The sequence below is a fragment of the Paramormyrops kingsleyae genome, chromosome 8, assembly GCF_048594095.1.
Source record: "Paramormyrops kingsleyae isolate MSU_618 chromosome 8, PKINGS_0.4, whole genome shotgun sequence".
NCBI lineage: Eukaryota > Metazoa > Chordata > Actinopteri > Osteoglossiformes > Mormyridae > Paramormyrops > Paramormyrops kingsleyae.
Window position 1 is genome coordinate 22,556,327 of NC_132804.1, and position 21,610 is coordinate 22,577,936.

Consider the following 21,610-nt stretch of genomic DNA (forward strand, 5'->3'; position numbering starts at 1 on the left):
CTGTGTATGGACATAACTGAACAATGAACGTACCAGGCAGGAGGAGTAGCATCGAATGTGTATTAAGCTGAATGCTGTGAAAAGTAGAAAGGCCATCTTAGCAAATTGTGCCCTCTTGTGGTCAAACTGGATGGTAACGTTCAATAATGGTAAAGACAAACTTATCTCCCCCCCCCCCCACACACACGAATTTGTCCCATTTAAGTACACATTCCTGATCATAAGTAATTTGCTTTTAAACCCATTTCTAATGATCTGATATCCTAGACTGGCCAGTGAAAGTTAGAAATGAACAAGAGGAACTACTTGATATTACCATATTTAAGCCTTTATTTCATTTAAAATTATGCAACAGCAGTGCAATTGAGTGTGTTTGAGTGGGTCACTCATCCTCTTCATTTTTCAGTTTATTCCGAAGGCTGTGAAATAATTACCAATACTGGTTAAGAGTGAGCTTTACCCCAGAAATGCCAGCCCCATTACCAAATCAGAAAAGGCCAGGTGCCACAGAAATCCTCAAGTTTAACATTTTGTCACACATGAAATCATTCACTGCGTGACTGTAGTGAAATGCTTTAACCTGATTTCTGGATTCATCAAGCATAAAATACAGTGCAATACAAAAAGGAAAGAAAAAAAAAAAAAAAAAAAAGACCCAAAACATACAAGAATATAGAGCATAAATACACATAATTGAGAAAGATGGGCAATGACAGTGAGTAATAGGTGTGCAAAGTAAAGTGCCTTATTAGCTGTGGGAGATCTCATTCAGAGTAAGAATATCAATCCCACCCCAGGTACCTGACCTGTTGAGGTAAGAGTGGACATCATTGAAGCCATGGTACTGGGCCAGAGGAAATAGGATGCCAGTAGGGCAACGACCATCTCGCTGACGACAGAAGCTGCAGTTGCAGATTCCACGGCACGGAGGACACCACCACCCCTGGGGGTTGAAGGCAGTGAGGGGTCTTGGAGTCAGCATGTGTCTAAGCAAGGTCATTCAGGATATTTCCGATGCTTCACTTTACATTGGTTGCTATTGAATTTGAAGTCTGAAAACAACAATTCCAGGAGCTGAATCACCAACCGGGTCAAGCAGAGCTTTACGAACGTCTTCACCGTAGCGGTTCCGTAGGCAGGGTCCACAGAATTGACCTTGGATCCCACGGCAGTCAGTGTTGCGACAGCAGGTTTTTGTGTCCACGGTCTTCTGCCGACACTGATGACACGTGGTGCCCTGAGGTTACAGGTTCAACAAGCTCTTTACAGCAAACCTAACTTCCATTTAAAAGTGAATAAGCACAATTATAGTCAAGACTCACGGTGGCACTGTTGTACACTTTGTCTGTCATGCCATCTGCCACCAGATTAAGCTCGTCTTCTGTGATTTCCTCCACCGCCCGCATGATGTGAGGCTTGGACTTATTTATTCGAGGGTTGCCACGACGGCGAGGAGCTTGTCGGACCTGCAAGTGCCAGAATCCTCACTGCATCACATCTGCAGTTTCGCAGAAAGCATATTGACACATACTTCCAGAACAAATATTCCCAAACCCTGATCTTAGATTTGAGTTATAATTCCAACATTTGCTGCCACAATACACAATGCATACCTCCATAAGTTCTTCCTCAAGAGTAAGCTCCAAATCCTTCTCTTTCTGGGGGACTGAAGTCTCTTGATAATTTCCCATGGAGCGAGTCTGCCTCCTAGAGGCTCGCTCAGGGTACCGCCGACCTCCACTGGCAGCTGGAGTGGAGGGGGGAGCCCGCTGGGGAAATTCAAGTTAACACGCCGTTATTGACAGATAAGACAATATCCAGCAATCATTACGCCTGGTTAATAGCACCATAGACACTGAATGGATTCATCCACAGCCAGGCCAAAGACGTCATCAGAAATGCTTGCTCACGCTCCGCTGGCCCTTTGGTCGATCCACCTGTGGGCTCTTCTGTACAGCACCAGGCATCATCTGCAGATCTGCCATTAACCGAGCCAGCTGCAAGGCCAAAAGATATGGAGATTATAGCAGGCCGCTGCTTCAAAGCCATAAACACCAACCACATGTTTCATGGAACTTGCACCCTAATACTGTGGAGTTAAGAGGCCTAGCTCTCGCCATACAATAAAGAGTAACAGGACACTTGTACATACTTTTGGTTTGTTAGTGGGGGAAAAAATACATTTAAATGATTAAGTGAACTTGCTTCCTAGCTCATACCATTGCTTTATTAGCTTTGATGTTTAAGGCTCGTTTTTCCAGATAACCCTCCGCTTCATCGTCCGAGTCTGGAGGTAACGGCTCGCCACATTCCCCCTTTTCCTTCAAATTAAACTCTGTTTTCCCATCATTTTCAGGCCATTCTCCCTTCTCATCCTCATCTTCGCTCTGGGTATTGTTTGCGCGGGAACGCAGGGCCACCCTAATGGTAAAACGGTGGGAAGGTTTGCGATCTGGGACCTTGTGTTTGACAGCAGCGTCGTCGCTATCCGAACTCTGGAAAATGGAGAACAAATAACAGTACTAGTTAATGAAACATCAAAAAGTACCAGCAGACACTGGGGTGGGTGGAAGGTAAAATCTGAGGGAAACAATCTTTTATATTAAAATTTTTAAAAAGTACCCAACCTAAAAATTCTATTAAGAACACTCACAATTTTGAATTTGTAATAATACTAAACAGCCAAACTCCTTATGTCATAACATTACAATTATTTGCATGTTAGGCGTCATGTTAAAAGTATGTATGTATAAACTGAACGACATTTCGAGTCAAACAACTGGTAGATGACATTTATTTCTGACCATCAAGTCATGAATATGCACGTCCAGGGCCAACCTTCAAATCGCCGACACCGCTTATTTCGCAGTCAGAAAATCCGTAGAAGGTTTTATCGTTGTCGGAATTTTCTGCGAAAATATCTGCGACGTCCCTAGAAAACGACGACAGAGTCTACCGAGAAAAATATGCATTAGTGCAGTGAGCCGTATTTCCGATCTAATTGTGTAGCTCCTGGAAAGTTTCGAAAAAGTAAATATGTCCTTACGACTCTTCGTGTAATAATAAAGAAATATCATTACCTGTTCCATTATATCCGTTTCCACAAATCGCAACACAAAATTCAAATGCGTACGAATATCTGCCTAAATATCAGCCTGCAAACCACTCACCGGGATATTGTTTTTAATTGGTTCGCATGCATTTTAATTGTATTTTCCTGAAGCCAATTAGGATTCCAAACCGGAAGGATGGCAGATTAACTATGGGATTTTAAAAAAATGACAAGGGTTTGTGCTCGAAAATCACAATCCTTAGTCGTAAAACAGTACGTGCTTCTCTTTTAGGACTGTAACCAGAAAAAATATGTTGCAGACATAGCCTATTACAAAAGTAATTATACACACGTATATTATTAATAATGAAACTGGTAGCACTACACTCCTATCTAAGTAACGTATATCCTGGTATTTTTACCTCGAGTGCCATTTTTAGGAACACAAATGTCGTGCAATATATTATGTTACTCGTTGTTGTAACTTAAATGTAGATCGTATGGGTATCAGAATATTGAAATGTGTTTTATAACACATGAAGAGAAAAAGTTAAGTAATTTTACCGCAGTCTAAAATATTACATAAGTCAGGGGTGGGCAATCTTATCCACAAAGGGTCGGTGTATATGCAGGTTTTTGTGATAACCTGTAGGTCAGCTGTTCAAACCCCAGTGTGGGGACTCTTCAGCCACTCAGTCCTCTACTCAGTAATATAATTAGGGAGTTGCAGCAAAAACCCAGCGGCCCTTTGCGGATAAGATTGGCCATCCCTGACATAAGTAATAATAATTAATAATGGTGAAATGGTGAACTGTTGCCTCACATCTCCAGAGTTGGCATGTTGCTCAAGTTTCCTCCGCAATCTAAAAACATCCAGTCTGACTGACGTAGCGTGTGATACTTTGGCATCTCAGATAGTGCGCATCCCAGCTTCCTGCTCTTTGTGGACTGGGATTGCCCCCCTACTCCAGTTAACAGGCGGGTACGTATTGATACTCGTCGCTCTACTGTTTTATGACACGATCACGGGAATGAGTATTTAAAAAACATGCGGTAATGCGTCTGTGAAACTGTTTTTCAGTTTTTGTCGGCGTTATCAGCTCCGCGAGCCTTCCCGCACTGTGTTTGTGTGTGCGCTTTGCAGGTGCTGTGTGTGACGGGGAGTTTCCCACACTGGACATCTTCCCAGCGACGAAAGAGCGAGCGATTAGAACACCGAAAGACACCGTTTGGCACAGAGGGCACATCACTAAAAACGATGCAGCCATGGAAAGTCATCCTCCTTTTCGGTGAGTCCACAACTCCATTACTTTGCATTCAATAAAATGCTGTTCTTTGTGGGACTATATTTGTTCTTCTCCATTGTATTTTAGGACAGTTCCGAGTCGGACTGTCAGCTCCAGCCGAGTTCAAAGGGAGGAGATGTGAGTTCCTGACAAGTCCCCGCAATGCCAACGTGAAATGGGCAGGCAACGTCAGTGGAACGGTACAGTACTGTGCCAGCACCCGCTGCTGCATGGGCTTCTACAGGATTGCCAATGGGCAGGCCGTGCCAGAGCAGCTGGGTAAGGGGACTGGCCATTTCACCGCTGATGGACACCGGTACCACGAGGGGCACTACAGGGGCATCTTCTGTTGTCGTTACAGGTTGTGACGTTTTCCAGACTAACTGCCTGGATCCCACCTGCCACGTCTTCACACGCCAGGAGAACACGGTCAGCTGTGTCTGCAGCTCTGACTTCTGCAATACCAACGTTACATGGAACCTAGAAAGCCAGCCACAGCACCCCCCCTCTCTGAGTATGAGTTTTCTCACAATTGCAGCAAACATGTTGGTGTACCTGTGTCGATACAGCACGTGTGACAGGACAGATATTTACCTGTGCTTTAATTATCATCATCATATATGTAAAATCACAAATTGCATTTTTCGTCTTCAGTGCAGTTGTTCTTAAAACAGTCGACAGTTAACAAATTGGAGTTTTCAGCCTTAACCGGACCAGCCGAGTCGTTCTTAGGCATTAATTGACTGACTGTTTTTTTTTTGTTTTTTTTTTTAAATGAAGTTCAAATAAAGTTTCCCATCTTATCAGTCTGCTTACCTTCACACTCCTTCCCTCCCTGCTCTCTCTGTTCTTTTGTGTGTCAACCTTGAACACTAATCCAGGCATTCGCTCAGTTTTCCTCTATCCTCCCCCCTCCAAAAAATCTTGTCAAGTAATCATGCTCGCAAATTAACAAACGTCATGCTTTCCTTAAAAAAAGAGGACTTAAGGGAAAGGTCTTTAAATTTAGATGATGCTGTGATGTCATATCATGTGTGTGTTTAATAAGCGTTAGTAGCATCCATGGCAATGTCTGAGCCAACATCAGCAGTGTGATGTGTCTGAGTCACTATAATGTCGATGTTTGTACAGATGAGAGCAGCACTTGGGTGGCCGTCATCGTCATAGGAACCCTTTTTATTTTCAGCATCTTTTACGTGATGATTCGATATAGGAGCCTTTTCAAAGACTGGGGTAAGATCTTTTTCTGAAACTTATGACCGATTTGCAGTCTGCGTATTTGACGATGGATTTAATCCATTAACCCATTATTATTGCTTTGACTTTTTAAATCACTGTTATTTGTATTTGCCGATTAATTTTTTTTTCACTTAAACCAAATCTGAATGAGTGAGGAAGGTGTAATGCTTCTGCGGGCAGCACTGTTGCCTCTCACGTCCCAGAATTGTGATTTGAATCTTGCTCAGACTGTTTGGGTGGAATTTGTGTGTTCTCTTTGTATTGTCTTTGAATTGCCCATAGAGCAAGATTATGTGTGTGAGTGTGTTCATGTATGTGCTCTGCAAGGGGCTGGCATCCTGTCCAAGGTGTACTCCAGCCCTGTGCCCTGTGCCCTGTGCCCTGTGCCCTGTGCCCTGTGCCCTGTGCCCTGTGCCCTGTGCCCTGTGCCCTGTGCCCTGTCCTGCCTGGGATAGGCTCCAGGTGATGCTGACCAGGATTTGTGGTTAGAAGATGGGTGGTAATGAATGACTCTTTGGTTATTGGGTGGACATAGTCAACTGATTTTGTTTGTCATATTTATATTCTGCATGGGGTCACAGTGAGCTTGGAGCCTATTCCAGGAATCCCAGCGTACCACAAAGGGGACCTAAACACAGTGGGCAATTTCAAGACACCATTCAGCCTAACGGCATCCAGAACCTGGGTTCGAGTCCATACCTGGGCTCTATGTGTGTGGAGTTTGCCTGTTTTCCCTGTGTTGTTGTAGAGTTTCCCCCTTGTTTTTTGGTCCAAAACCCATGCTGAGGTAAATTGGAGTCGCCAAATTGCCCATAGGTATGAATGTTTCTGTGAATGGTGTGTGAGTGTGCCCTGCGATGGGTTGGCACCCTGACCTGGGTTATTCTCTGCCATGTACGCATTGCTTCTGGGATGGTCTCCAGATCCCCATGACCCTGAATAAGACAAGCGGATACAGAAGATGAATGGATGGATGGAGAAAACCCAGAATAAACCCACAGAAACTCCACACACACAGTGCTACCCAATCAGTCAATCATATAAGTTTAGGCTCAAAAAATAGCTGAAAAAAATGAAAGTCAAACAAAATGAAGTAAAATACTTATGGCTGCAGCAGAGTAATATCTTTTTTTCCTTTCAGCCCGTTTTGGTGGCGGAGACCGGGAATATTATGGTAAATTAGCTCTTAGTTACATTACATATGCTGTAATTTCCTGTTTTTGTTTCTTCATTGAAAAAAAAAAAATCTTTATGCTCTGCCTGGAAAATGTAAACAGTGTGGAGATATCAGTGGTGTCCAGATGCAGCAGCTAAGCTTCCTCCAGCTCTCCCACCTCACTCCTGCCTGACCTTGGCATTTCCTGGAATAATGTACCTCCTTCCTCCCGACATTCATTCTTTAATTTCTGCTCTTACTCAGAGACAACGTCAAGTCTCTATCCTCTGAATTCTAGGTCTATACGTAAGACTGTAAAACAATGTTGATGCTTGACCTGGTATGATGCCCTTTGGCTTGAAGTGAATCACCATCCTATCTTTTGCTCTGAAGAGAATCCACCATCCTCGCTGAAAGGGACAGTCACACCACAGTGTTCCTGTGATCAGCCAGCAGCCAGTGACCTTGATCTCACTAACCTGGAGCTGCAACAGGTAAACTTTTTGCACTCTGTTGGAGGAGCAGTTAAAACTGACAATATTACCTGAAACTTTTGTTTTTTAATTTCTGTAGGTCTAACTTTGATCATGTTATGGCTTGCGTGTTTTTCAGTGTTACAGTTTACTTTCTGTAAATATGTTCTGATCCTGAAAGGCAGGTTTGGGGGGGAAATTGCAGATAAGTTAATCATAAAGTCTCTGTGTATATTTGCTGCAAACTAGTCTTGCATGTAATTCATATCTTCTCCTTATGCACCAAACACAATGCAATGTGGGAGATCTAAACATGATACAACCAAACATGTGAGTGAATGAATAGATAGAAATGTTCAAATGTAAATGGACAGATTGCTGTTAAGAATATTATAGACACTTACTCTACTTTGAATTTAAAAAATAAGTTTCTCATGTCAGTTGTGGTGGTTACTTAAATTATTTTACAGATTCTAACCAGAATATTTAGCCAACTTCTAAGAATAATATCTATATTTGACTTGATCGATAAGTATTATAATCGCAGATAAAATTTTTTTGTCACAATAGATGTTTCTAGAGCTATCATAACAACAAGTTAACTGTCTGATTAGCTGTTTGATTTCAAGAGAGTTCATCAGGCTCCGAAGAGAAATATTTTTGAAAGTCAACTGGTTTGGTCATGCGTTCTTTTATTATTGGTCCTTGGGATGCACCAAAGTTTTTGTTCCACCCAGCTTCCTGATAAGCGTCATCTTAATACTAAAAATGGAACTAAAACCGACAATATTTTTGTATCATTTGAGGGGTGCTGTGTCTTCAGAACCAAAATGCTGTTACACATCTATACCTTTTTTTTCACCAAAAGGATTCAAAGCAGTTAACAGTTAAGTTGCCAAATTCAATATATGAAACAAATATTGGATTTAAATATTACAGGCTTCAACAAAAATGTGTTTCGATTCCGGGGTGGAATGGGGCTTGCCTCTTAGACCAACTTGAGCAGCCAGTTGACCATCTTCCTGATTCCGCGTGCCGTTTCTGGCTTACAGGTGGTGGCGAGCGGCCATTTTGCATCTGTGTGGCAGGGCCGTCTGTGTGGGGCTACCGTGGCGGTGAAGGTGTTCCCCACTGCCCACCGGCGCTCCTTCCTGAAGGAGAAGGAGGTTTTCGGGCTGCCTCTCATGGAGCATCCTGGGCTGGTGCACTTCATGGGGGCTGGGATGGAACCTACTGGAGGACATTGGGTTCTCCTGCTGGAGCTGGCTAAGTATGTAAGTGCAGTATTCAAAACTACGCCTTGTTTATTACCAAAGCAAACAGCTTTTTAATAAACGTTTTAATGATCATAACATTAATGTTTGTCAGGGACCTGTGTCCATGTTCGGAATGTTGTGGGTTCAGATCCCAGAGCCGGCAGAGTGATTATATCATTGGGCCCTTGAGCAAGGTCCGTAACCCCATTGCTTCAGTACACTGTCTGACTCTGCTCTCTGATCCTCAGTTGTACTCGCCAAAGACTAGTTTCTGCCATCATCACTTTCCAGGTTGATGAATAATAACGTGATTTCTTCCCCCTACATTTCTGTGCTCCTTCTTGCTCGTAATTTCGCACAGATCAAAGAGTGATTTTATACATAGCAGGGTGCCTGCAATCATGTCTGGCTGTGTTCAGTTACAGGACTCCATAATTATCGCTTTAATTGGTTTGCTCTATCTAGAAGGCTCACTCAGGGCAACTCATGTTACGTAACATTGTTTATTACTAATGTGTGTGTTTGTTCATTTGTTTGCTTAGATTCCCTTTACTATTTAATTTTGTCTTAAGATCTGAAAACATTCAGTGTAAAAAAAAAAAAAAAAAAAACATGCAATAATGGAGTTAATCAAAATTGTACTGCATTTAGCGTATTTTGGAGAATTCTCTGTGGCCTTTTCAAATCCGTAGATTCCTGGAACTCTGCACACACATCACATACTCACATACCCAGTGTACCATACTGCCACCCGTAGGCAGAATGTGGGAATCTCTGAATAAATGCTAGCAACCGGTAAGAGGAGATGTACGGAAGAGGATTAGGGCCACCATGAAAATATTATTTGAATTCTGACTTTAATGTCAGAATTCTGACTTTTTTTCCTCAGAATTCTGACTTTTTTCTAAACTCAGAATTCTGAGATTGAAGTCAGAATTCTGAGAAAAAAGTCAGAATTTTACATTAAAGTCAAAATCCAAATAATATTTTCATGGTGGCCCTAATCCTCATCCGTAGAGATGGGACTTTAAAGACGCAGTGCTGGGATTAATTCCCAGCTCATTCAATTAATTTAATTCAGGAATCAAGTGACAATACCTACTGATCCCTCCCACGGTGAGTCAGAAAGCTTCATTTTTTTCCCAGTCGCTACTAAAATGTTAGTTTGTGAAACTAATAAATATGGAACAATTAAGCACCTTAATGTAGTGTAATCAAAGTTACTTTTCAGGTAAATGCCTTCATAGTGATGAAGTTTAAGCCACTTAAAGATAAACTCAATGCTGTCTTTCTTCATTTACACGCAGGGCTCTTTGAAAAATTTCCTGTCCTCAAACAGCATTGACTGGCTGTCGTCTGTGAAAATGGCACAAACTTTATCTCAGGGATTGGCTTTCCTTCACACTGACCTGTACAGGAACGGTAAGAAAGACTGCAAACAAAATAATGAGCGAACGTCCTTTATAGCCACGATTAGAATACGGTAATGTTTATAGATTTGCCTTGTTGTCGTTATGCTTGTCCATTTATGCCTCTGTTTATGCTGTGCCTGATTACACTTCCTAACCTGTGTTTGTGCCAGAGCTGCACAAACCGGCTGTCGCCCACGGCGACCTCAGCAGCAGCAACGTGCTGGTACAGATGGACGGCACATGCGCTCTCTGCGACTTCGGTTGTGCGACAGTCTTTCGCAGCTGTTCAGGACAGCCGAGGTGGCAGCAGCAGAGGGAAAGTGCCCAGGTGACCCTTACTGTCAACTGAATGCCTGACATGACACATCTGGCAACAGTTGTCATTCCCGACGGGTATTTCTTTTTCAGGTCTTTAGCTGGCCCCAATCTAGTTCTAACACACAGGATGGACCACAGGATTCTCTGGCTACCTTTAGGGGGGTATTTGGGTGTAAAAACTCAAAAAGTCCACTCTGAAATAGATTTTTGGCTTGCTTTCCTTATATTTTCCATAATCAAAAAAAAAAAACCATTCTAGATCATTTGCCTAGCCTTGGTGTGAGCCAAGCTTGTGATTGGGTGGGCAAGTTCACCCCTGCCCCCCCTTTGGAACAGACCGGTGACATCTGGAAAAGGGACACTAGGAACTTCCAAGAAACATGCCAAAGTGTGCAGAAACATTTGCACACTACGAGGCCACAGTGTTTAAAAGCATCCCGCCGTCAAACTCTTTTTAAAACCCAGTATTTAAGGTAAGAGTATGGTGGCCAATCGCATCATAGCTGGATGTCTTTGGTGTTTTCGATTGGCCAGCTGAGGAGCCAGGCGGGAACACTACGCTACACATCTCCAGAGGTCCTAGAGGGCTGCGTGAACCTGAACAATGACCGGTGCCTGATCCAGGGGGATGTGTATGCACTGGGTCTGCTGCTGTGGGAGCTCTGGGCACGCTGCTCCGACCTCTATGCAGGTGATCATGCACAGCCTGTTCCCGTTTGCCGGGTGCTTCTGTTATTTTCCCAGCAGCACAGCAGCAGAGTGCGCCCCCTTCAGCACAAAATCTCAAAGTTCGGCTTTGGGAAAGACTCCCTCTCTTTGTTTATAGTTGTGTAGGTGAAGGTTTTAGCCAAAAAAAAAATCCATCCATCCATCCACAGCAAAAAATGGCCTTTCCGTTTCTGTTTTGAGAAAAGCTGGCCTAAAACTACCAAAATTATCTGTCAGTGCAGTAAGAAAATTGTACTTGATAAGACTTCCTAAAATAAGACAATATGCCTAAATACAAGCAAATTAATCTTATGAATAAGATGTGGTGTTAGTTTATTAATGAAATTAAAATTTTGTCTAAATATCAGAAAATTATATTTGCTTAGATTTTCATTTTTTGCAGCATCACAGGACACATACACACATGGTCAGGCATAACAAGCTATTTAGAAATGATACTTGGATTGACTGTTTGTCTTTGGAATGTGGGAGGAAACTGCCCACCCCTGAGGAATCCATGGACAGAGGGGGAGCCCCACACATGCAGAGGGGTGGCGAGATCTGTGAGGTAACAGTGCTACCTGTTACCAGGGTCAATGCCACCATGCAATCTGGTATGGGACAAACAGATGGAAGATGGTTGGATAGATGGATGGTTGGATGGTTCTGTTTGTATGAAGCATTTTCTGAGAATATAGAAGGTTTTTGAAAGAATAATTTGATATGATTATCAGTAACAGGCAAATTTCAAACATCTGAACAGGTCATTCTTAAGGTACTAGGTACCTATGTTTGATTTTTTTTTTTACTGAATTATCCTGAAAGCATCCAAATAGCCCAGATGCACTTGACTCCCTGTGGGGACGGTTGCTGTAGTGATGGTCCTTTTTCTTGTAATCATAGAATCGCCAGTTCCAGAGCACCAGCTGCCATATGAGGCAGAGCTGGGCCCCAGTCCATCGCTGGATGAGCTCATCTTGTCTGTATCTGAGAGGAGAGAGCGCCCCATTTTACCCACACCATGGAGACAATTCACACAGGTACCTTGCCTTGAGAGATGGGACGCCCTCTTCCATGGTGGGCTGTGGTGCTTTCGGGTTTTGGGTTCTGATAGCAAGTCATTTACACCAGGTGTTCTTTGACCCTGAAAGAGCTGAGCAGATGCCAAACCCCTTAGTCGATCAGGGTTCTGTGATTGGGGAAACACTAACGGAAATATAATAGTTTAAATCCCAGAGTCAGCAGAGTAATTTCACTGTTGGGCCCTGGAGCATGACCTTTAACCCCCAATTCTGCCAGGGACTTTCTCAAAAAAATCTTGCTTAGCATCTGCTAAAGAAATAAAATGCAAATGAAAAAATGAAAGCAATATTTAAGAATAATAATAGAAATTTAAAAACAAGAAAAAATACATTTTTGTTGTGCGTCAAGAAAAAGAATAGGATTGATCTCCTTGAAGTTATGGAGTTTCTTTTGTTGTCTGATCAGAAGTAGCTTGAACCAGCTTATGTATAATAAATCCAGTCATCATGGGTTGTGAAGTCTTACTAGAGATACATGTCCTGGTATTTTGAATATGAAAATAAGTACATTGCCAAAGTACGTATGTTTCTTTTGAATTGATTCATCACTGATGAATATTAAGTAGACTTTTCTGTCAGTGATATGATTGATTATTTTGACAGAAATACAGTGGTGTGAAAAAGTGTTTGCCCCCTCCTAATTTCTTATTTTTTGTATGTTTGTCACACGTAAATGTTTCAGATCATCAATCAAATTTAAATATTAGACAAAGTTGACACTAGTAGACACAAAATGCAGTTTTTAAATGAAGGTGTTTATTATTAAGGGGGAAAAATCCAAACCTACAAGGCCCTGTGTGAAAAAGTGATTGCCCCCACCCTGTTAAAACATAAATGAACTGTGGTGTATCATATCTTTAGAAAGCTGAGTTCAATTTCTCTAGCCACACCCAGGCCTGATTACTGCCACACCTGTTCTCAATGAAGAAATCACTTGGACATGCCTGACAAAGTGGAGTAGACCAAAACATCCTCAAAAGGCAGACATCATGCCACGATCCAAGGAAATTCAGGAACAAATGAGAAACAAAGCAATTGAGATCTATCAGTCTGGAAAAGGATATAAAGCCATTTCTAAAGCTTTGGGACTCGAATCACAGTGAGAGCCATTATCCACAAATGGTGAAAACATGGAACAGTGGTGAACCTTCCCAGGAGTGGCTGGCCGACCATAATTATCCCAAGAGCGCAAGTGTCGACTCATCCAAAAGGTCACAAAAGACCCCAGAACAACATCCAAAGACCTGCAGGCCTCACTTGCCTCAGTTAATTTCAGTGTTCATGACTGCACCATAAGAAAGACTGGCCAAAAATGGCCTGATGGCAGAGCTCCAAGACAAACCACTGCTGAGCAAAAGGAACATAAAAGCTCATCTCAGTTTTGCCAGAAAACATCTTGATGATCCCCAAGACTTTTGGGAAAATACTCTGTGGACTGACGAGACAAAAGTTGAACTTTTTGGAAGGTGTGTGTCCCATTACATCTGACATAAAACTAACACAGCATTTCAGAAAAGGAACATCATACCAACAGTAAAATATGGTGGCTGTACTGTGATGGTTTGGGGCTGTTTTGCTGCCTCAGGACCTGGAAGACTTGCTGTGGTAAATGGAACCATGAATTCTGCTATCTACCCAAACATCCTGAAGGAGAATGTCTGGCCATCTGTTCGCGCCCTCAAGCTGAAGCACACTTGGGTTCTGCAGCAGGACAAAAATTCAAAATGGCTTAAGGAAAACAAAATGAAGACTTTGGAGTGGCCTAGTCAAAGTCCTGACCTGAATCTGATTGAGATGCTGTGGCATGACCTTAAAAAGGCGGTTCATGCTCGAAAACCCTCCAATGAGGCTGAATTACAACAATTCTGCAAAGATGAGGGGGCCAAAATTCCTCCACAGCGCTGTAAAGGACTCATTGCCAGTTATCACAAACACTTGATTGCAGTTGTTGCTGCTAATTGTGGCCCAACCAGTTATTAGGTTTAGGGGGCAATCACTTTTTCACACAGGGCCATGTAGGTTTGGATTTTTTCCCCCTTAATAATAAACACCTTCATTTTAAAACTGCATTTTGTGTTTACTTGTGTCATCCTTTGTCTAATATTTAAATTAGTTTGATCTGAAATAAACATACAAAAAAATAAATCAGAAAGGGGCAAGCACTTTTTCACACCACTGTATGGGCTGCTTTGCTTATTCCATAACTTTTGCATTTCAGGCATTCTCTGCCATGAAGGACATTATAGAAGACTGCTGGGACCATGAGCCGGACGCCCGTTTGACAGCCCAGTGTGCTGCCGACAGGGTGGCAGCCCTTCCGAAACACTGTGGCTGACGCATGTAGAAATTTCTTATTTCCACAAGGGAAAAATATGAATTTTCCCAGAGTCATTCACTGGAAAACATGGATGGAAATTAAAGAGCCATTATCTTCCTTCACTGAATTCTCCAGCTAGTGATGTGAAAATTACTTTTATCAATGGAACACTGGATTTGTGTATCAGTTGGTGCATGCTGGAGCTGACTGAGGTGACGGAGATGTGATTTCTTGGAGGTGACAAAGTTTTTGGTCAGTAGCATAGTAGACTAGTCTTATTGCCTGGCAAGGTGTGGTGGCTGTAACCTCTTGGCAGCCTCCATGACCAGTTTTCATCTTGTCTTTTCATCAATTTTGGAGGGGCGTCCAGTTATCCTATATTTTCTCCACTTCTTGATGTCTATCTTCTCTGTTTTCCATGGTACATCGAATACAATTTTTTTGTACCCTTCTCCTGACTGATACCTGTCAACATTGAGATCCCTTTGATGCTTTGTAAGCTCTCTGTGAACCATGGCTTTTGCTGTAGGATGTAACAGAGTAAATGTCAGGTAAATCCTACCAGGACAACTTTGAACTGTATTTGGGGTTAATCAGAGTGACTTTAATTTATGGCAGCTGTGTACCCAAAAAGACTGAATGCTGTAGTTAAATCAAAAGGTGCTTCAACAAAGTATTAGTTTATGGGTGTGCACACTTATGCAACCAGCTTATTGTACATGGTTTTTTTTTATATTTCCCCCTAACAGATTTGTTTGTTTTTCAATTGAATTGTGCAGGTTAGGTCACACTAAAGGTGGGAAAAGTTTTGAAATGATTTAGTGTATCTCATTTTTTACATCACAAAAACCTGGCATTTCAACAGGGGTGTGTACACATTTTATATCCACTGTACTTATGCATTTAGAGTTTTAATAACTGTGCCATCTTAATCTAAGTATAGCAAAATGCGTTATAATTGCACTTATGTATATGAGAAGTAGCTATATTAATGTTTCAGAAAGAGACTATTAAAAAGTCTGATGTATGTATTACAATGTATGTGATTGATGCCAGATTGGTTACGCCTGGTGTGATGAGAGTAAGGCTAGGTAAAATTTTCGATACCTGTATGTAGGGGTGGGCGATATGGCAAAAATATCAAATCACGATTTCGATTTTATCACAATATTTATACTGATTTGAATGATATATATTTTACTATTTTGCAAATTACTGAACAGTACAACCAAACTATTTTCCTTTGTAAAAATATAGTCCTAAAGAACAAAAACAGGATTTTAGACAAAGAACATTTCTGAACAGATTTTAATCAGTTCGTGCAATTTTGCCAACAAGTTTATTTAAAGCTAAATAAATACTTAAAGTTACTTCAGAACAAAATATCAACAAGAACAAAAACTTACAAATGGTAAACAATAAAAATGGCAACTCTTATTATGGGCTAATGCAATTCTTAAACTATTACTGAATTATTCAACATTGTCGGTATAACACTGATGACATGACAATACCTCTGAACCTCGCGTTCCGTTTTTTAACGGCATTCGGAGTACAGACGTGGAATGGCAGTGCTAGAGAAATATTTTCGGCTGGGCAGCTCATATCGCAGATCAATTACTTTCGGCAGACTTTTAAACCCTTTTTCTACAGTTTTGATGGGAACCATATCTTTTCCGAGGTAAAAGGTAACTGCTTCTGTTATGTCTTTCCATCGCTTGCTTGTCCTGTCATATGGAGCGCCTTTCTCAAAAGCTTGTGTCAGAGTGGTTTGTTTTGGTTTGGTAACTTGCCTCTGCTGCCTGTGGTGTGACTGATCTCCTAGCCTCTATACTCTCGGCATACTGTTACTCTTTAAGTAATTGAAAAGGTTCGTCGTGCTTCCGTCCGACGCGCGAACCTTTTCTCTGCAGACTTTGCAAATAAAAACTGTTTGTTCCTTATCGTTTGGGTAAAAGCCAAACCACTTCAATATCACCTATGTAGAGTTTTTTTAGGGACCAACTCATCCAGTACATCCTCACTTTCAGCCATTGCTTCCCGCTACACTCAATCGAAGAGAGTGGTGGAGCACTTTGGTTAGCTGAGCGCTGTTTCTATAAGGCGGGTATTAAGCGAACTAGCAAATAGTGCGCTTTGGCTGAGGAAAAAAAATAGGAAGAGCATAGAGCCGCAATAGACAGATGGAATGCAATCTATATAGACGATTCTACGATCTCTCTGCTTTGGCAGATCGTCAACACATAGATCGTCTTCACGATCTCATATCGTCATATCGCCCACGCCTACCTGTACGAATACCGATACCTTGACTTCGATACCGGTTCCTGAACAATACTGATTTTATAAAATTCATTTTAATAAAAAGAAAATTGAAATACAGTACAGACCTCAGTATGGGTTTTTTCCTGTAAGCATTTCAAATACCACGTCACAGTACCTGATTATGTACTCAAGTACAAAAATCATGGGAAAGCAGTAGCATAAATGTGATCAAAAGGTATATATACTAGCGGCCACAGTGTAAAATTTTCACTGTATTATAACCATATATCTCAATACCATAGTTTGCGAAATATTAGGGTTCAATCCCCCAGCTTTTATCGCTAAACCCCTCCCCCACCCTCATCCCACTGATATCGATAAATTTCCACTTCTCTGTAATCAATATGCCTAAGGTGGGATGTCCGCTTACATAAAAATTGCAACATGGTATAGTACTCTACTCAACAAAGCTGGTGAGAAAAACACATGGACTGGTTTCACGACTGTCAAGTGACACTACGGGCAAATATAGTTCCACAGAACACACAAGAATAACATACTAGACCTGAGATTCTTTTTTATATACCGCGAAGCCTGATGAAGCAGACGGAGTTTAAACTAAAATAAAATGGCCGATACGTTTTATATACAGTCGAACGCAAACGTTGTGAACAGGTTTTATCAGTCGAACGGGTCCTACGGGTATGACGGAGATGCCCCCCACCTCGCATGTTTTTCCCAAACTCAAAACATCGCCTAGAGGTTTTTACAACAGATTTCACGTCTAGGGGGCGGAGCTCTGAGCGCCGAGGCGGAAGTGGAAGCAGCGCGCATGCGTATAACCGACTGAAACCATCTGCGAAACAGAGCAAGGGCGTGCAGTAACTTAGAAAGGTATGTTATAGATTTAGTTATGTTATAAAAATACAATGGAAGTGGCACTGGGCACTTCAACTACGTATTTAAAATGTATTTTAAGCTTAGAAATAATTCCAAAAACGTTTAATATTAATAGATTTGTTTTCAAGCTCGAAAGAAGTTGTAAAATAATAGACAGGCGTGCGATACTTTTATTTCTGGTACTTGAGCAATGACTAAGATAATGTGTGTAGTCATTGTATAGTTTTAGATCAGTTTCCTAGAATAAACGCGACTGCGTATTCTCTTGATAAATGGAAAAAGATATGTATTGTTGTTTTATCTTTTCATCGACGATTATTTGATTTATTGAAACTAAATGCATAATTGCATGCTTATGTATTTCAGCTCATCTTGTTTTCTGATCCGTTAAGTACTAATGTGGCCTAACCAAGGTATGTATGTGGATGCTGTCGTGTTGCTGTGAATGTGTGTGCCTGTAACGTTTGCATTAAACTCGTGCCCGCGTATCGGAGCAACGATAAAAGTGCAAGGGTCGCATTGCATGGATTTGCTTAGTCACGAGCACTTCTGACATGTTTTACTTTGTCAAACTACGGCTGAATATTGTGGAAATGTGTATATATGTCAAATTAATTTAATATATATTATGACTTTATAATTAATACTCAATGATTTTGAATGGAATTCCCATAGGTGTTACTAATCCAGTATTTATTGGCAGGACCCCCAATGAATTGCCCCACTGGTCCACCACCCTACAACCCCGCCTACCCCCCTGGGCATAACCCAGCTAACCCAGTTTACCCAGCTGCACCAAATCCAGTTTATCCCCCTGGTATGAATCCAGCCATTCAGCCTGGAGGAATGCCCTACCCAGGCCCAGGACAGCCCACATATCCCATGAACCCTGGTGCTCCTGGTTTCCCTGGGGGTAACTTCTCTGGTGGGTACCATCCTGGCCCGCCACAAATTCCAGGAGGTGGTCAGTATATGCCAGGGTGCTTACCTGGGGGCATGGCAGCGGGGTTGGCTGGTGCAGGGGGTGTGATGGCTGGATATAACATGAACAAGAAGATGAAGAAAAAGATGAAGAAGGCCCACAAACACCATAAGCATGGGAAGGTAGGTCCAGCCATGGGGGGCATATTTGCATCTTAAGGGAGGCAGTTTGGACTGTATAGTTTGATGGTACTATTTGTTATAACTTCTTGTATAGCCCAGATTTAGCAGAGATCTACCTTTCAGCATTTAGTTCTGTGTATGGTTGCTGAATTAATAAAGCTATTCCAAATGTGGTTTTGTTACAACCATCCATCAATTTTCTAACCACTTATCCTAGTCAGGATCACAGGGGGGCCTGGAGCCCAGACAGCATAGGGTACAAGACTGGGGTACACCCTGGAAAGAATGCCAGTGCATCACAGGGTACTTAATGCACTATAGTCTACATACACCCAGTGAGGGTGACACTGGAATCCTGGAAGTGTGAGGCAGCAGTGGTAACCACTAAGGCACTGCTACTGCTTTGTAAGAGCCTTTGAACTTATTGTAAAATGATATTGTGCTCTGATGGACGGTTCAAAGCATACATGCGTGATGAGTCACTACCAATTGCTGCAGTGTTGTTTGGCTGGAGGAGTGTTCTCTGTACCTTCGGTGAATCAGCGGTGATGGCCCTTAACTCTGTGGTATTTTTTCTTTTCCCAGCATTCCTCCTCCAGCAGCAGCAGCAGTGACTCTGACTAAAAGGCTGATTTCTCTCACTAAAACTGAAGGGTGGCTGTGTGGATAAAAGATTCAATTAAACCTCTGCAAACTAATGAAACCTTCACTTGTATTTCAACATATAAAATTATATATTGATTATATTTGCTCTGCATAATTTCAAGCATTACTGTAATGTTTAAATATGATACCAAAAACATTCTGGTTACTGTTTTATTTCCTTTATTTTCCCTTTAATGGGGTCCTGTACAGGAACTGGAGCTGTTATGAATTCATTCAACCTAAAAGTGGAACGTTATCTGAAAACACAATTAGATCACTATTAAACCACTTCTTTCTCTATCTTCAGAAAAAGTTAAGTTCCTGCAATGCATGTAATAGGATGTGATTTAGTAGTAATGCAGGGACCAGATGTATGTTTACACTTTTTTTGAAAATGCCTTTCAACCTAAATGTACAGTAAGTCTGCATCAGGATACAAGCTTAGCCATTTCATGCTTGATATCTTTGGGTAAAACAATGTGTAAAGCTCTTGAATGCAATTAAAAAAATGATTGAAACCTTCTTTGACGTTTCCGGAAGCAACTACTTGACTGATATATACACTGCTCAAAAAAATTAAAGGAACACTTTGGAATCAGGTGCTGTTGTCTAGCCTCTAGAGGTCTGTGCGTCCCTCCATGGATGATGCCTCCCCAGACCATCACTGACCCCTCACCAAATCGGTCATGCTGAACAATGTTACAGGCAACATAATGTTCTCTGCAGCTTTTACAGACCTTTTCACATGTGCTCAGGGTGAACCTGCTCTCATCTGTGAAAAGCACAGGGTGCCAGTGACAGACCTGCCAATTCTGGTATTCTATGGCAAATGCCAATCGAGGTCCACGGTGTCAGACTGAGCACAGGGCCCACTAGAGGATGTCGGGCCCTCAGGCCACCCTCATGAAGTCTGTTTCTGATTGTTTGGTCAGAGATATGCACACTAGTGGCCTGCTGGAGGTGATTTTGTAGGGCTCTGGCAGTGCTCATCCTGTTCCTCCTTGCAGATACTGGTCCTGCTGATGGGTTAAAGACCTACAGTCCTGTCCAGCTCTCCTAGAGTAATTGCCTGTCTCCTTGAATCTCCTCCATGCCCTTGAGACTGTGCTGGGAGACACAGCAAAACTTCTGGCAATGACACATCAATATGCACCATCCTGGAGGAGTCGGACTGCCTGTGCAACCTCTGTAAGGTCCAGGTATCACCTCATGCTACCAATAGTGACATTGACTGTAGCCAAATGCAAAACTAGTGAAAAAACAGTCAGAAGACATTAGGATGGAAAAATGTCAGAGGCCCCCACCTGTTAAACTATTCCTGTTTTGGGGGTCGTCTCATTGTTGTCCCTCTAGTGCACCTGTTGTTAATTTCATTAACACCAAAGCAGCTGAAACTGATTAACAACCTCCTCTGCTACTTAACTGACCATGTCAATATCCCAGAAGTTTAGTTTACTTGATGCTATACTCTGATTAATAAGCGTTCCTTTAATTTTTTTTGAGCAGTGTGTATGTACAGTATGTATATATATATATATATATATGTGTGTGTGTGTAAATAAAAATAAAGATACTGTATACTGACAACGCCGTCTCTGCCCTGGTGTTAACGCCAGCTTACGCATGGGACGGTGAACCCGTATTCCGGCTGATGCCAGTCGTCGAGACACGGTGCGGGACGACACAGGGTGTTGTAGAGAATCCAATACTGTACCTGTGTCCCGATGGCAGGTGCAGATGTCATGGGGTTCTGTAATGCTTGGCGCATACAACGATCCTCCTTTTGTGTGGTCTGTCTTGGGCAACCGGAACCTTCATGACGTGTGTTGGTGCCCTCACGTGCCCGTTGGTTACATCGGGCGACTGTGACATCTGCGTGCCCCACGTGCTGAGCAATTGCACGATACGACCACCCGGCCTCATGCAAACCCACAATGTGACCCCTATCAAACTCCATCAAGTGCTGGTAATGCTGTCTATTGCGTCTATGAGGCATCCACTGTGTCTGGTGTCTAGACGTGTCAGCTCCTTGCAAATTGAATCATTTGCATACCCATCGCTGATCTGCATGTGTACCAAATTACATCCAAATCGGACTATTATTTCTGGGTGCTCAACTTTTTTTGTTACACACACACACACACACACACACACATATATATATATGTATGTGTGTGTATGCTGTTTAAATGATCTTCATAGTGTAAAACTATGTATACTGTTTACTGGCAACGCCGTCTCTGCCCTGGTGTTAATGTGTGTGTGTGTGTATATATATATATATATATATATATATATATATATACACACACACACACACACACATACACTCAAACGCCGCAAGCCGTAAACGAAAACCAAGGAGCGCTAGATGGCACGTGCACCCTCCGGCACACG

General features: G+C 42.1%; 3 protein-coding genes across 3 annotated transcripts; 2 read left to right on the top strand and 1 right to left on the bottom strand.

Moving 5' to 3' along the window:
- Positions 1 to 312: 312 nt before the first annotated feature.
- On the bottom strand, positions 313 to 3,228 carry LOC111835277 (cell division cycle-associated protein 7-like). Its single transcript, XM_023795402.2, has 9 exons — positions 3,081 to 3,228; positions 2,839 to 2,952; positions 2,220 to 2,495; positions 1,911 to 1,997; positions 1,614 to 1,769; positions 1,323 to 1,466; positions 1,088 to 1,237; positions 807 to 943; positions 313 to 419 (listed from the first exon to the last, which is right to left on the bottom strand). The coding sequence occupies exons 1-9, from the start codon at positions 3,087 to 3,089 to the stop codon at positions 383 to 385; spliced, it is 1,110 nt and encodes a 369-aa protein (XP_023651170.1). The 5' UTR covers positions 3,090 to 3,228; the 3' UTR covers positions 313 to 382.
- An 89-nt stretch (positions 3,229 to 3,317) lies between these two features.
- Positions 3,318 to 16,681, top strand: LOC111835276 (bone morphogenetic protein receptor type-2-like). The gene is made up of 14 exons (XM_023795401.2): positions 3,318 to 3,390; positions 3,884 to 4,034; positions 4,197 to 4,341; positions 4,426 to 4,617; positions 4,700 to 4,852; positions 5,470 to 5,571; positions 6,719 to 6,751; positions 7,127 to 7,227; positions 8,259 to 8,480; positions 9,770 to 9,884; positions 10,045 to 10,202; positions 10,727 to 10,883; positions 11,804 to 11,940; positions 14,201 to 16,681. Exons 3-14 carry the CDS (start codon positions 4,311 to 4,313, stop codon positions 14,315 to 14,317), a joined length of 1,518 nt encoding a protein of 505 aa, XP_023651169.2. The 5' UTR covers positions 3,318 to 3,390; positions 3,884 to 4,034; positions 4,197 to 4,310; the 3' UTR covers positions 14,318 to 16,681.
- Positions 16,682 to 17,365: 684 nt separating this feature from the next.
- prr13 (proline rich 13) lies at positions 17,366 to 19,736 on the top strand. The gene is made up of 4 exons (XM_023795261.2): positions 17,366 to 17,458; positions 17,831 to 17,877; positions 18,168 to 18,568; positions 19,154 to 19,736. Exons 2-4 carry the CDS (start codon positions 17,862 to 17,864, stop codon positions 19,190 to 19,192), a joined length of 456 nt encoding a protein of 151 aa, XP_023651029.2. The 5' UTR covers positions 17,366 to 17,458; positions 17,831 to 17,861; the 3' UTR covers positions 19,193 to 19,736.
- Positions 19,737 to 21,610: the final 1,874 nt, after the last annotated feature.

Excerpts from the sequence above, each read along its gene's own strand:
- prr13 (XM_023795261.2), top strand. Across the intron at positions 18,569-19,153 it reads AACACCATAAGCATGGGAAG|CATTCCTCCTCCAGCAGCAG; the intron begins GTAGGTCCAGCC and ends TTCTTTTCCCAG.
- LOC111835276 (XM_023795401.2), top strand. The coding sequence starts at position 4,311 with ATGCAGCCATGGAAAGTCATCCTCCTTTTCG. Across the intron at positions 9,885-10,044 it reads CACTGACCTGTACAGGAACG|AGCTGCACAAACCGGCTGTC; the intron begins GTAAGAAAGACT and ends TGTTTGTGCCAG. Across the intron at positions 10,884-11,803 it reads CTGCTCCGACCTCTATGCAG|AATCGCCAGTTCCAGAGCAC; the intron begins GTGATCATGCAC and ends TTGTAATCATAG.
- LOC111835277 (XM_023795402.2), bottom strand. Across the intron at positions 944-1,087 it reads GTAAAGCTCTGCTTGACCCG|GGGTGGTGGTGTCCTCCGTG; the intron begins GTTGGTGATTCA and ends TTCAACCCCCAG. Across the intron at positions 420-806 it reads GTCCACTCTTACCTCAACAG|CCTTCGGAATAAACTGAAAA; the intron begins GTCAGGTACCTG and ends ATTATTTCACAG.